The sequence below is a fragment of the Phyllopteryx taeniolatus genome, chromosome 4 (assembly GCF_024500385.1).
Source record: "Phyllopteryx taeniolatus isolate TA_2022b chromosome 4, UOR_Ptae_1.2, whole genome shotgun sequence".
Lineage (NCBI taxonomy): Eukaryota > Metazoa > Chordata > Actinopteri > Syngnathiformes > Syngnathidae > Phyllopteryx > Phyllopteryx taeniolatus.
Genome location: NC_084505.1, coordinates 22,258,902 through 22,272,473, shown reverse-complemented (window position 1 = coordinate 22,272,473; position 13,572 = coordinate 22,258,902). Strand labels below are relative to the sequence as shown.

Sequence of the window (13,572 nt, the reverse complement as noted above, 5' to 3'; positions counted from 1 at the left end):
AGTTCTCCTTAGCTACATGCTAACTAGCAGTTAGACAACCGTAAAGCCATCAAAAGTTATGCATGTTGTAAAAAGACAATCCTAAAAAGCCATAACTTCCCCAAAAGTTACTGCTTTGTCCTTCCTAAGGGTCCTTCTCATCCTGCCTCCTGCATTCACATCCTCCTCCTCGTACTCCTCCTCTTTCTGCATTCTTCTCCTCCACCCTTGTTCCCTGTTCTCGTCCCCCTCCTTCCTCGTACTTCTTGTTCATAGCCAAGCGTAGCGAAAATTTATCGCTAATGAAATTACAGGCGGCGTCACCCGGACGTCCGTGAGCAATTAATGAATATTAAGAGGCAGTGCGTTCTGCGCTAACGAGACAATAATGACAATAATGGAGCTGAGCAGGCAGCTGAGTTGGCAGCAGTCATAGGGACATGCCTCAGCCTCGGTTATGACTTCCACAAAGGAGGGTTTGTTCATTTATGTCAATATAAAGTAAAAGAGATGAAATCCTGACTGATTTGAACGAACGTGTATTGTTTATGCAGGATCAACCGCTGTAATGGAAAAGCAAATTTAATCCAGATCTGTTCAAGATTACATATTTTGTCGCATTGTAAATGCTTGTTCGTACAAACAAATATCAGATTTGATTCAAGTTTAATTCAAATCTAATCTTGATTGAATATTCTCAATCTAAATGTGTCATTTTCAAACAGATATATGTCGAATGTTACCAGATTTGTTGTGGTTAATTGAAAGTTTAATCCACATCTGATCCAGGCTTCTTATTTATTCCAATGTAAACAAAACATGTTGAGACACTTATATTGCAGTCAAATGCTGTCAGATTTATTGTGGTTTTATTTATGTTTGATCCAGATCATATCCAAATTGCATATTTTATCACATGTAAAGTGTAACATGTTCGGACACATCTGTGAAAGGTTATCAGATTTGTAATTTGATTTCATTTAGCGGTATTATAAATTGCATATTCGCAATTCAAACGTAACATCTTCATATGCTTATATCTGCGTCCAATGTCATCAGATTTGTGGCATTCTATTTTAATTAAGATCTGTCGCATTTTGCATATTTGGGCGCAATGGAAACATTATGTTCAGGCGCAGATGTATGATGTCACTTTTTTACTTTCCATTGTTTCCTTTAGTTAATGAATGAGACTCAAGTAGCAAGCACTAAAGAAGTAAACAAAGAAATCGTGATTAAAAGTGTCACTTCACTTTTGCATTTAATGAGTTTAAAAGAAAAGCTTTTCCCACCAGCTGCTAACGGGTCATTTTTGGGTTTTCTGCTCATCACACAAGAAGAAGAGGACAGGCGAAAGGATGCAGCGGCACTGCCGGCCAAAAGCGTCATGGTCATATCCAGGTCAGAGTCCAGGTTTCTAGTGAAGAAACCATATCCATCCATCCATTCTCTGTACCTAGGGATAAGGATACTAGGGTCGCAGGTGCGCTTGACACTGGAGCCTATGCCAGCTGACTTTTGGGCGAGATGCAGGGTACACTCTGAACTGATTGCCAGCCAAATGTAGGGCGTATATAGACAAACAATCATCCACACTCACATTCGCACCTATGGACAATTTATAGTTTTCAATTAACCTAACATGCATGTTTTTGGAATGAGGGAGGACACTGGCATACCCGGAGAAAACCCACGCAGGCACGGGGAGAACATGCAAATGCCAGAGCCCGCTAGAGCCCAGATTGGAACCCATGACTTCTGAACTGTGAGGCGGATGTGCTCACCAGTCGCTGGGAAGCGTCCCAAAAAAGATGCTTAAAAATGGTTTTGCGCCTCCTCCCCCAATTATTGTTCTGACTTGCAGCTAATTAAACACTGTGGCAACCACAGACTAAACCACACTGAGGTGCTAATGGAAATGTATGGAGGCTGTCAATCAAACAATGAGGCATCACCGTTAAGGTGTTAACTTTTTTTTTTTCATTATATTGTCAGTCTTGATTTTTTTTGGTTAAATAAGAACTACAAAGATGAACAAAAAAGTTGAGTGCATACCTCCACTAAAGCTTGAAAGTCAATTAGTCACCATTAGGATCTTAAAGGGGAACTAAACCTTAAAAATTTCTCAAGCAAGAATACGTTGTATTTGACAGCGCTCGTAAAAACACAGCATTGATTGGAAACCGTATAGCGCCCATCAGAGGACGTGTAGCACAGACTAAGAGTTGTAAATCAACTTCTTGATGTGAAAGAGAACAGGGAAAATAAATCCAGATTAGCTCACAACTTGGTAACTATATGTAGAATGATGATGTTTATGATCATGGTTCATTATCTAACTTTTGTAATGTAATGAAATCAAATATGTAGCTAGTTGTTGTTGAATATTTACTAACTGTATTGTATTCTTAGTAAATAAAGCAGGCAGAAATTGATGAACATACAGTACGTCACATTCTCGCGAATTAGCACTCTCACAAGAGCGAAAAGACCTAAGAATGGCAGCCCACATCAACAAGTAGATGCGATGTTTTGAACATATTTTTTAGAATAAGTACTTCTTAGATTTACGGAAACAGCTGCTGATATAGAAGAGATGCACATTTAGAATATAACAAAAAGTTTTGACATTGTAAGTTTAGTTCCCCTTTAAAAGCTAAAAGGAAATCCAACCAAATCCAAACTGTAATAAGATGTGACATAAATTTACCAAATGTAATCACAATTGATAGCAATAAAATCTACTGCTCCAGTAGATTCGTAGTATGTCGCTAAATACTAAAACTACGCAAAAGGAGCTACCTCAGTTTGAATTAATGATGGACGCGTCGGAATACGTTGACTCCGGGAATCTATCCGACAAACTCCTGAACTTCTGAAATGTTTCCGTGAATCCACGATCACAACTAAAGTGTTGATTATGTGGCATTTCTTAAAAATGTGCTTAAGTGCAGCAGACATTTTTTTGTAACCTTGGCCAGATCTGTGCCTTGCCACAATTCTGTCTCTGAGCTCTTCAGGCAGTTCCTTTGACCTCATGATTCTCATTTGCTCTGACATGCACTGTGAGCTGTCAGGTCTTATATAGACAGGGGTGTGGCTTTCCTAATCAAGTCCAATCAGTATAATCAAACAGAGTTGGACTCCAATGAAGGTGTAGAACCATCTCAAGGATGAACAGAAGAAATGGAAAGCACCCGAGTTAAATATATGAGTGTCACAGCAAAGGGTCTGAATACTTATGGCTGTGTGATATTTCAGTTTTTCTTTTTTAATAAATCAGCAAAAATTTCAATTACGTTTTTTTTCTGTCAATATGGGGTGCTGTGTATACATTAATGAGGAAAAAAATGAAAAATGATTTTAACAAATGGCTGCAATATAACAAAGAGTGAAAGATTTAAGGGGGTCTGAAAACCTTCCGTACCCACTGTAGATGGCCGTGAGCATAACCTGTCACTTCTCGATAGCACGTAGCTTCTCAACAGCATGACATGGAGCAACCTGATTTGGACCCCCCAAATTCCCAGAGAGATGCCAATCTGTTTTTGAGTCTGAGTGTGTGTGTGTGTGTGTGTGTGTGTGTGTGTGTGTGTGTGTGTGTGTGTGTGCGCGCGCACATACGTAATGAGCAGTCAGTGCAAAGATATATAGTGTATAGACCTCCCATTGTAATGCATTCACCACGGAAGTTTGGTTTTTTTTTTAAAGGAAGCAGATGAGAGGGTTGCAGTAGATCTCTGGATGTGGGGGTTGGATGTGGGGAAGTGGGGTGGTCCATCTGTGCATTACGATGGAAAGCATGGGGGGGGTGTTACTGAGGGGCGGGCGACATTTTGTCCTGCTTATGACCCGAGGGACGCAAGCTTACGTGATACAAAAACCAAGCTGGCGTTTGTTCCTTTGGTGATCATGGAAATTTTTTTCTCATCGAAGCCGAGTTAGCATGCTACTCAGCGTATTAGCTTAAAAGTCATCATACTAGCTTGTGAACTGGTTGAACACAAAACCCAACAGGGCACAAAAAAAACAACTGAAGCTTAATTAGCACTAGCTAGTGTGTTAGCTTGCAAGACCTCAAGCTAGCATGTTTGCTGGTAAAGGACACATAACAACAAAAGCACAAAAAACAACAGCAGATTCATTATTTGCTATAAAATAAGAAGCTGGCTTATCAAAGATAAATTAGCACACTACCTACCAAATTATCTCAGACTAGCTCCTTGGTACATGCAGATGGTAGAACAGACAACAACAAAACCAAAAGAGCACAAACAAACAACATATTAATTCATGTACTGTAAAAAGAGGTCAGTAAGCAGCTGGGTAACCGAAAGCTGAGTCAGCGTGCTAGCTAGCATGTTAGAATACAAGACCTCAAACTAGCTGGTTAGCTGGTGGAACACACACACGAAAACACTAAAAGCCACAAGAGCACAAACAAACAACAGATTCATTCATGTACGGTGCATGAAGTTGGCTAGTCAAAGATGAGCTAGCCTGCTATGTAGCATGTTATCTATCTCTCTACCATGTCAGCTGAGGCAACACACAACCCGATAATACCTCAAAAGCACAAACATTCAACAACTTAATTCATGTAGTCTACTGTAAAAAAAGATGCTGGCTAATTGAAGCTGAGTTAGCATTCTACCTAGTTTGCTAGCTTAAGCGACCTGAAACAAGCTGGTTAGGCTGGTATAACACACAAAGAAAAAACAGAACCACAAAAACACAAACAAATAAAAGATTAATTTACATATTGTTCATGAAATTACCAGATAACTAGCAACTCTTTACTGCTCAGTGACTGTTTTTTTTTTTGTCAATGTCTTTCTGTCTCCAAAGTGTTCTGTAAATTGACTGTCTGTTGTCGTACTAGAACGGCTCCAACTACCGGAGACAAATTCCTTGTGTGTTTTTTGGACATACTTGGCAAATAAAGATGATTCTGCTTCTGATTCTGAAAGTAACTTATCAAAGCCGAACTGGCATGCGACCTAACATGTTATCATAAAAGACCTCAAACTAGCTGGTTAGCTCATCAAACACACAAATAAAGCCACCAGCCATAAGCTAAAACAGTAGAATTTGCCTCATCCTGCCACTTGGCTTAATGATTAACATAGTGTGTTTTGGATGACATTTAGCTTCCATCTTATCTGCTAACACGTCACGCACACAAGGCGTGAAACGGCTGTGTGTTTAATTCAGCGTGAGGAGACGGGGAGCTGTTCATATATATAAAAAAAAAATTATAAATAAAAACTACACAATCTGCCAATCACACACACACACACGCGCACACACACACAAACTGCATTAATTGCGTTTACAGTAAAGTACTCGTGTGTGTGTGTGTATAGGCAGTAAAGCCAAAGACTGAGCAAAAGCCTGTGTTGGTGTTTTAAGAGCTAGCATTAATGCTAACATGAAGTCATGGCACAAGGAAAAGAAGATACTGAAATCGTCTTTTTCATCAATTTTTCTTTCATTTAAAACGTATGCAAGCCATGTAAACTGTCTTTCATTTTTCCCTGTCACTGTTAGTAAATGTATACTTTGATGGAAAAATTAGCGTAGCATCGTTTTTAGAATTTTACACATAAATAGCAACGTTGCATTTAGAAACAGACACTATCAAAATGTTAGCATTTCCGGGCTGTCATCCTGTAAACTAAAACAACTATGTGGATAATGTCGAAGTTAACTTCTCTTAAGTAAGCAGGGACCGAAATTAACAGTGGCCCGGGGCCACTACATCACTGTCTCGGGCCACATAGAATCTGCCCTGCGCGGGCCAGTACAAATTTCTAAAGTACACACATTTTTAGCCCACCGAAAATGGCCCAAAACTGCATTTTCAGTGTCGGTCTGAAATTCTTTTATCACCGAAACATCCCATCCAAGACAGGAAGTTATGATAACACAAGGATTGCCTGAAGACGATAGACGAAGCTAACAAAGCTAATGCCGCTAGCCTTAGTAGAGTCATATGAACGGCAGCAGGACCACGGAATGGCACCGAGGAATAAGACCAGCAACACAAAACTAAGCTTCATCGCCCAATTATTATGTCCGATAATGTGCGGACAACAACTGTGTGCTAACGAGGACTTTATTCATCAAAACAAAACAAAAAAAGGCAACGTGCACCAACTAACAACACCATGACACTTTACGGCAGTGTCGTAACACTTGTCAGACACAATAGGGCATATGGCCGGCATGTGGTCGTGTGTAAATCATAGATATCGTAAAAATGATTATGAATTATTTGTTTATGTCCCGGTATTTATTTATTTCAATGATAGCCCCTTGGGATGCATCATCTTATTTTCAAGCGGTTCCTTTCAACACATACAGATCAGAATCAGAATCAGAATCAGAATCATCTTTATTTGCCAAGTATGTCCAAAACACACAAGGAATTTGTCTCCGGTAGTTGGAGCGGCTCTAGTACAACAGACAGTCAATTTACAGAACACTTTGGAGACATAAAGACATTGACAAAAAACAATTGTGCAAAAAGATGCAGAGTCCTCTAGCACTTGGAGCAGTTCGAATGACTAATATCGCAAAAGTCCGGTGCAATGACCATTGTGCAAAGGGCGCTGAGACTTCAAGGAGTGTATGCGGTTTAAAGTGACGAGTAGTGCGATAATCACCAATATATAAAATAATAATTAAAGGTAAATCAAAATCATAACACACACACCTACAGACACAATGCTTCCCTAAGCTTAGCCTCCCACCAAACAACCAATATTTTACAATATTATCAATATATAATATCCATAGTCTGCACAACATCAGGACACATAAAGCATTGTTGGAATGTCAGTGCTCAGTAAATATTCGAATAGTTTTGTAATTGAAATTATTCTTTGAAGAATTATTCTTAATTTGGCCAATTGTAATGCCTTGATTTTAGTCAGTTTACCACCGCCATGAATGCAATTGTACAACCCAAATTCCAATGAAGTTGGGACGTTGTGTTAAACATAAATAAAAACACAATACAATGATTTGCAAATAATGTTCAACCTATATTTAATTGAATACATTTAAGATATTTAAATATAAAACTGATATACTTTATTGTTTTTAGCAAATAATCATTAACTTAGAATTTTATGGCTGCAACACGTTCCAAAAAAAGCTGGGATAGGTGGCAAAAAAAAATTGAGGAATGCTCATCAAACACTTGTTTGGAAAATCCCACAGGTGAACAAGATAATTGGGAACAGGTTGGTCCCATGATTGGGTATAAAAGGAGCTTCCCTGAATTGCTCAGTCATTCACAAGCAAAGATGGGGCGAGGTTCACCTCTTTGTGAACAAGTGCGTGAGAAAATAGTCAAACAGTTTATGGACAATGTTCCTCAACGTACAATTGCAAGGAATTTAGGGATTTCATCATCTACGGTGCATATCATCATCAAAAGGTTCAGAGAATCTGGAGAAATCACTGCATGTAAGCGGCAAGGACGAAAACCAACATTGAATGCCCGTGACCTTCGATCCCTCAGGCGGTACTGCATCAAAAACCGACATCAATGTATAAACGATATCACCAAATGGGCTCAGGAACACTTCAGAAAACCAATGTCAGTAAATACAGTTCGGCGCTACATCCGTAAGTGCAACTTAAAACTCTACTATGCAAAGCAAAAGCCATTTATCAACAACACCCAGAAACGCCGCCGGCTTCTCTGGGCCCGAGCTCATCTAAGATGGACTGATGCAAAGTGGAAAAGTGTTCTGTGCTCCGACGAGTCCACATTTCAAATTGTTTTTGTAAATTGTGGACGTCGTGTCCTCCGGGCCAAAGAGGAAAAGAACCATCCTGACTGTTATGGACGCAAAGTTCAAAAGCCAGCATCTGTGATGGTATGGGGCTGTGTTAGTGCCAATGGCAGGGGTAGCTTACCCGTCTGTGAAGGCACCATTAATGCTGAAAGGTACATACAGGTTTTGGAGCAACATATGCTGCCATCCAAGCAACATCTTTTTCATGGACGCCCCTGCTTATTTCAGCAAGACAATGCCAAACCACATTCTGCACGTGTTACAACAGCGTGGCTTCGTAGTAAAAGAGTGCGGGTACTAGACTGGCCTGCCTGCAGTCCAGACCTGTCTCCCATTGAAAATGTGTGGTGCATTATGAAGCGTAAAATATGGTATTATTATATATATATATATTAATATTATGTTGAACAGCTGAAGCTGCACATCAAGCAAGAATGGGAAAGAATTCCACCTACAAAGCTTCAACAATTAGTGTCCTCTGTTCCCAAACATTTATTGAATGTTGTTAAAAGAAAAGGTGATGTAACACAGTGGTTAACATGATCCTGTCCCAGCTTTTTTGGAATGTGTTGCAACCATAAAATTCTAAGTTAATGATTATTTGCTAAAAGCAATAAAGTTTATCAGTTTGAACATTAAATATCTTATCTTTGTAGTGTATTCAATTAAATATAGGTTGAACATGATTTGCAAATCATTGTATTCTGTTTTTATTTATGTTTAACACAACGTCCCAACTTCATTGGAATTGGGGTTGTAGATATATATCACTTATTTTGACATACTGTTTATGATATGATACATGTAAACACAAATTAAGCGTAAACATCGGCTCTGGTCATTTATGGTAGCTCTCTTATGGTAGATATCGTGTCAAACAAAAGGCAAATGTAGAGTGCAGACATTTAATATTTCTTTTACTTTGTCCCCTTCTCCTGCCCTGGGGCTCCTGTTTTGCCGAATGCGGAAGTTGGTTACACATTACCCTTATGTGAAGTAGCATAGCATAACATAATTTTTAGCATTTAAATGTAAACAAGGGATGTTATTTTAATAATGTTTTTAGCCTTTTGTACTAAATTATAATAGTATGACTATGTGCACAACAGTCAAAATCTCTTCACTTTAATTTACAAAAAAAAACAGGCCATCAGTCAAGAGACCCGTTTGTTGATGAAGTTCGACCCGAGCTCACATGCTAACACATAGCGCTCATCACTTGAGTACACGTGAGGCTGCGCCTGGCCGCTAATTAGCCCTCAAACCCACAAATATGTCAGCCTTGAATCCCTGTTGATAAATGTTCTCTTAAAAGCCTTAAAATCGCCACTACCACAGAGACTGGAAGGAAAAAAGGAAGGAAGGAAGAAAGGAAGCAAGGAAGCAAGGAAGGAAGGAAGGAAGGAAGGAAGGAAGGAAGGAAGGAAGGAAGGAAGGAAGGAAGGAAGGAAGGAAGGACGGACGGACGGACGGACGGACGGACGGAAGGAAGGAAGGAAGGAAGGAAGGAAGGAAGGAAGGAAGGAAGGAAGGAAGGAAGAACCTGCCGTGAGCTGGGAATCCCAAAAGAAAGCACTTCCACAACCATGACACATATCCCAAAGTGGGACACAAAATGGGAAGAGGGTCACTTATTAAATGGACAACTACAGCAATAGAAATAACGTAACATCTCACAGCTTCGTTAGATAACGAGCAAAGATATATATAGCATAGCACAACATACATGCAATACGATATGCTGTAGCTTGATGGACAGAGTACAGCATATCATAGCTTTACAGCTACTATAGCTATCTAGGTACAGTAAACACAGCACATAATATAGCATTGAATAGCATGAATAGCATATAGATAGAAATACAGTTTAGCTGGGCTTGACAGTAGGTATGTTACTGAAAATTTCAAACCACCTGTACATCAAAATAGAGGATATCAGTGGATATAGATTTGAAACGAACAAAATGAGCCCGAGTTTGTAAGAATGGGATCCGGATTAAGAATTTTTTGCCACTTTTTATGTTGCAAATTGGCCCAAATTTACTTGTCCAGAAATCAATGTAAGTCAATCGGAAATGAGTGACCAAAACGTTGACACTTTGGTAGAAAAATGCCCCTATGTTTCTTATTAGTTGAGATAGAAATGTGATGTTTTCAGATTTGTCAATGCCGGCGTCCACTCGAGCTATCTCATTCCGGGCCACACCAAGAGCAAGCCCGTCGTCAGATTTACTTCAAACTTCACAGAAAACAAGAATAAGAATCACGTCCATATAGTTTTCAATCATGTCCGAATCATATGAACGTGTGATTTTGGACGCCGAAATCGAGGAATATTTTCATCATTGTCAGAAACACAGAAAATCTCATCTAAATTGAAAATTTCAAAAACGAGGTGGTAAAGGGATTTCCCAACAACGTCAACGGAAAAGAACAAGGATGACCTTGCACGAAACAATGAGTAAATGCGTTTTGGTGGACCTCTGCTAAATCCAAGTGCCGAAAATCCGTCACAGTGAAATGGAAAGAAAATGGCGGACAGTTTTCTGGATTTAGTAACATACCTATAGACAGATAGCTTTTACACAATTATCAATCTAAATTTATCAATAAATGAAAATAATCTGATAAAATGCTGGAGTATAAAATAGCATAGCATCTAAATTAGGTAGCTAACCACTACAATACAGTGTAGCAGATGGATGGATGGATGGTCGGCGTGGGAAATATATATCACCGATATAATCATGAACATTGCTTTAACGGTGCAATTTTACATTATCAAGTATTCATACTGTCTCGAAAAGAAAGCAACCGAACAGGTGCAAGGATAGCATAAGAGGAAGAGCGGAAGGAGGAAGTGCATAAAGTCTTCATTTGCCGAATCAGCGGACATGATTCAGTCATGTGACTCAATGCCAAGCAAAACAAACTCTCACTCTCAAATTAGTGGAACGACTCCAAGCAACCTTTTCAGTCAGGAGTTCAGCATTTTAACAAGTGGGTGTATGGTTGCTATGGACCTCAATGGAACGCATGTATAGTTTTCTTTGTTGGCCAACAGGAAAATGACACAGGCCACTTGATGTATATGCTGGCTTCCAAAACGCGGCCAGTTTTAAAGTGAAATGAAGAGAATGGAGACTGGTCGTCCTGTTTCGATCGTATATTCATACAATTATACAATTTGAATAACGTTTACAAAGAAAACTGCGATGTCAAAGACAGCTAACCTGACTGCTGGTGAGGCTAATGGAGGAGCTAGCTAGCATAGCCCTATGACCGGACTGGAAGTAAATATCTCACTATCCCGTCATTGATCACCCCCTGCTTTACTTATAACTATTACCAATACCAGCTGCTAAACTTGTCGCCAAGAATAAAAAAAGATTCTGTGGTCATGACCTCACATATCATTGTCATAGGTAACTAGTAACTGTATCGGAATACTGTATATTTCTAAAGTAACCCTCCTAACCCTGAGTATGAGGAATATGTAAAACTTTGCAATTCCACAAGCACGACTACCACTAAAGAAAAGATAAGTAAATGTGCACAACACACTCAGAAAAACCTCACCTAGTCATTTAGCAAACACGTCCAATATGGCAAAGCAAGCAAAGGTTGGCAAGACATAAAGAATGCCATCAACTACATTTCTTTCTGCAGTGTTCTAGCCAAATTTGTATGCCAGTGTGTGTTGTAGTGACAAACCCAAACGCAGCAAAAAAATAAAATAAAGTGTATCAGTTTGGACATTAAATGTCGTCTCTTTTATAGTGTATTCAATTAAATATAGGTTGAACATGATTTGCAAATCATTGTATTCTGTTTTTATTTATGTCTAACACAACGTCCCAACTTCATTGGAATTGGGGTTGTAGATTACATGGAATAAATTAGCTTGATGAGGAATTAAAGTGACATTCTTAATAGAGATCACTCCTTCCTCATCATCCTCATCCTCTCATGAAGCGCTTTGTTGGCAAAAAAAATCTGATGGGAAGAGAGTGGTTTGTAAGTAGGTGACGGTTCAATGCGCAACATCTGGACATTGCTGCTCCCCAAAAAAACCAAAACAAAATCGAAACCACCACCATCCCCACCAATGCCGCCTGTATTGCACTCCCGCTTTCCCGCACGGGGACACTGTAAAAGGCGGATTAGGCCGGCGAGGTCGCGGGATCAGAGACGGAGTGGACGAGAATCTTGACATAACATCGGGACGGCTGGATGTAACCAGATTAAATCGCCAGCTAATGAAATACACCAGAAATGGATGCTGAGGGCGGGGGAAGAGGACCAGGAGTGAGAGGAGAGGGGTTCCAAAATTAAAACACATGCACAAAGAATACAACAACAACAACAACAATAAAGAAACACTTCAAACTGGGCATAATCATTTCTTTTTACATTCCCAGTGGAGCAATGCGCGCTCCCAAAAAGCCATTAAGAAGGGAGGGAGAGAGGTGGGGGGCGGGGGGACTCATGTTTGGAGATCGGGAGCGCGCACGTCCTCCTCCCGAATACCAAAAAACCCGGCCGGTGCGCGGGCACGCGGGTCCAGTGGCCACGCTGATTGGCCGAGGCGCGGCTCCGAGGAAGCACGTGACGCTTAGGATAAATAAACAATCTCGAGAACGAAACGCGTTAGAATCCAAAATGAAAAATAGTGGGGAAAAAAGACGGGAAACGAATCGACCGCTTTACGACAACACGAACGCGCGCGAAAGTTCCAGAGCGTCCACTACACGCGCACGTAAATGCAATGACAGCTCCACTGAGTCGTTTTCCCAGACACACGCACACACGCAATTCCAAGCGAGCTTACCTACACAGTGAATGAGTTTATGCCTCCACGAGTCAAGCTCCTGCCGAAAGCCGCGCCTCTCTAGTGTGCATTGCTGCCGCTTGCACAGACTCGCCATTTTCTGTCGGCCCCTCCCGTGGGCGCGCACATACTGCTGGGCGCACGCGTCACCCTCGCTCGCTCTTCTGACGTTGGGTGGAGTGAGATTTGAGTGGACCGGACTGCAGCATCACCCCTTTCTATAGCTCCCTCCCTCCCTCTCTTTCGTCCCACCCACCAGAAAAGACCCCCCTCCCTTCCTTTCCCCCCTCTTCCTCCTCCATCCCTCCCAGCATCTCTGCAGCCATTGGTCGTCCTCAGGGATGTTTGTCTCTCTTTTTTTTAATGTTGTGTACGCGCACCAAATGTGGCCTGGCTTACGGGGGCCGATGTGTGTCAAAGGGCGCTGGTGCCGGCGGATATAAAGCGTAGAGACAAGGCGCATTGTTTGCGCCCCTGCACCACATGTAAATAAGCATCGGTTTGCACACAAAGGGGTTTGTTTTACGTCGTTGTTGTCGTCATCGCTGTGGCTGAATGTCATAATACTGCTTTTTAAAGGTATGTTTATGAATAACAACAGAGAATATGTTTGTTTTTATTTGCATTTTTCAAGCTGTACAAAAAGATGGCAAAAATGCTGTTGGAACAGACCATAAAAAAAATGCTGTAATGCGCATGCCAGACCACTAGTGGGTGATGTCACATTCCCATAGTGTAGTAAAGGCTGGGTTTATAATACAAAAAAAACAGGGTAAGACAATGGTCTCCCACGGTTCGGCATTCACAGTCACACATTCTCAGATTTTTGGAGGGAACATATCCTCTGTTATTTGCAGAAAAATGTTAAAAAAAAAAAAAAAAAAAAGTCTGAAAATTATTATTAATTTTATGACAAAATCTGTCTACAGCATGTAAATTTATTGTATTGTA

At 40.4% G+C, this 13,572-nt stretch overlaps 1 protein-coding gene across 1 annotated transcript in view; it reads right to left on the bottom strand.

The window, feature by feature from the left end:
- The window catches only part of lcor (ligand dependent nuclear receptor corepressor), a 79,819-nt gene extending 66,998 nt beyond the window's left edge, over positions 1-12,821 (bottom strand). Inside the window, exon 1 of the mRNA XM_061770644.1 lies at positions 12,622-12,821. Within this exon, the coding sequence (XP_061626628.1) occupies positions 12,622-12,718 (97 nt within the window). The 5' untranslated portion in view covers positions 12,719-12,821. The remainder of the gene's footprint in view (positions 1-12,621) is intronic.
- Between the last annotated feature and the right edge of the window lie 751 nt (positions 12,822-13,572).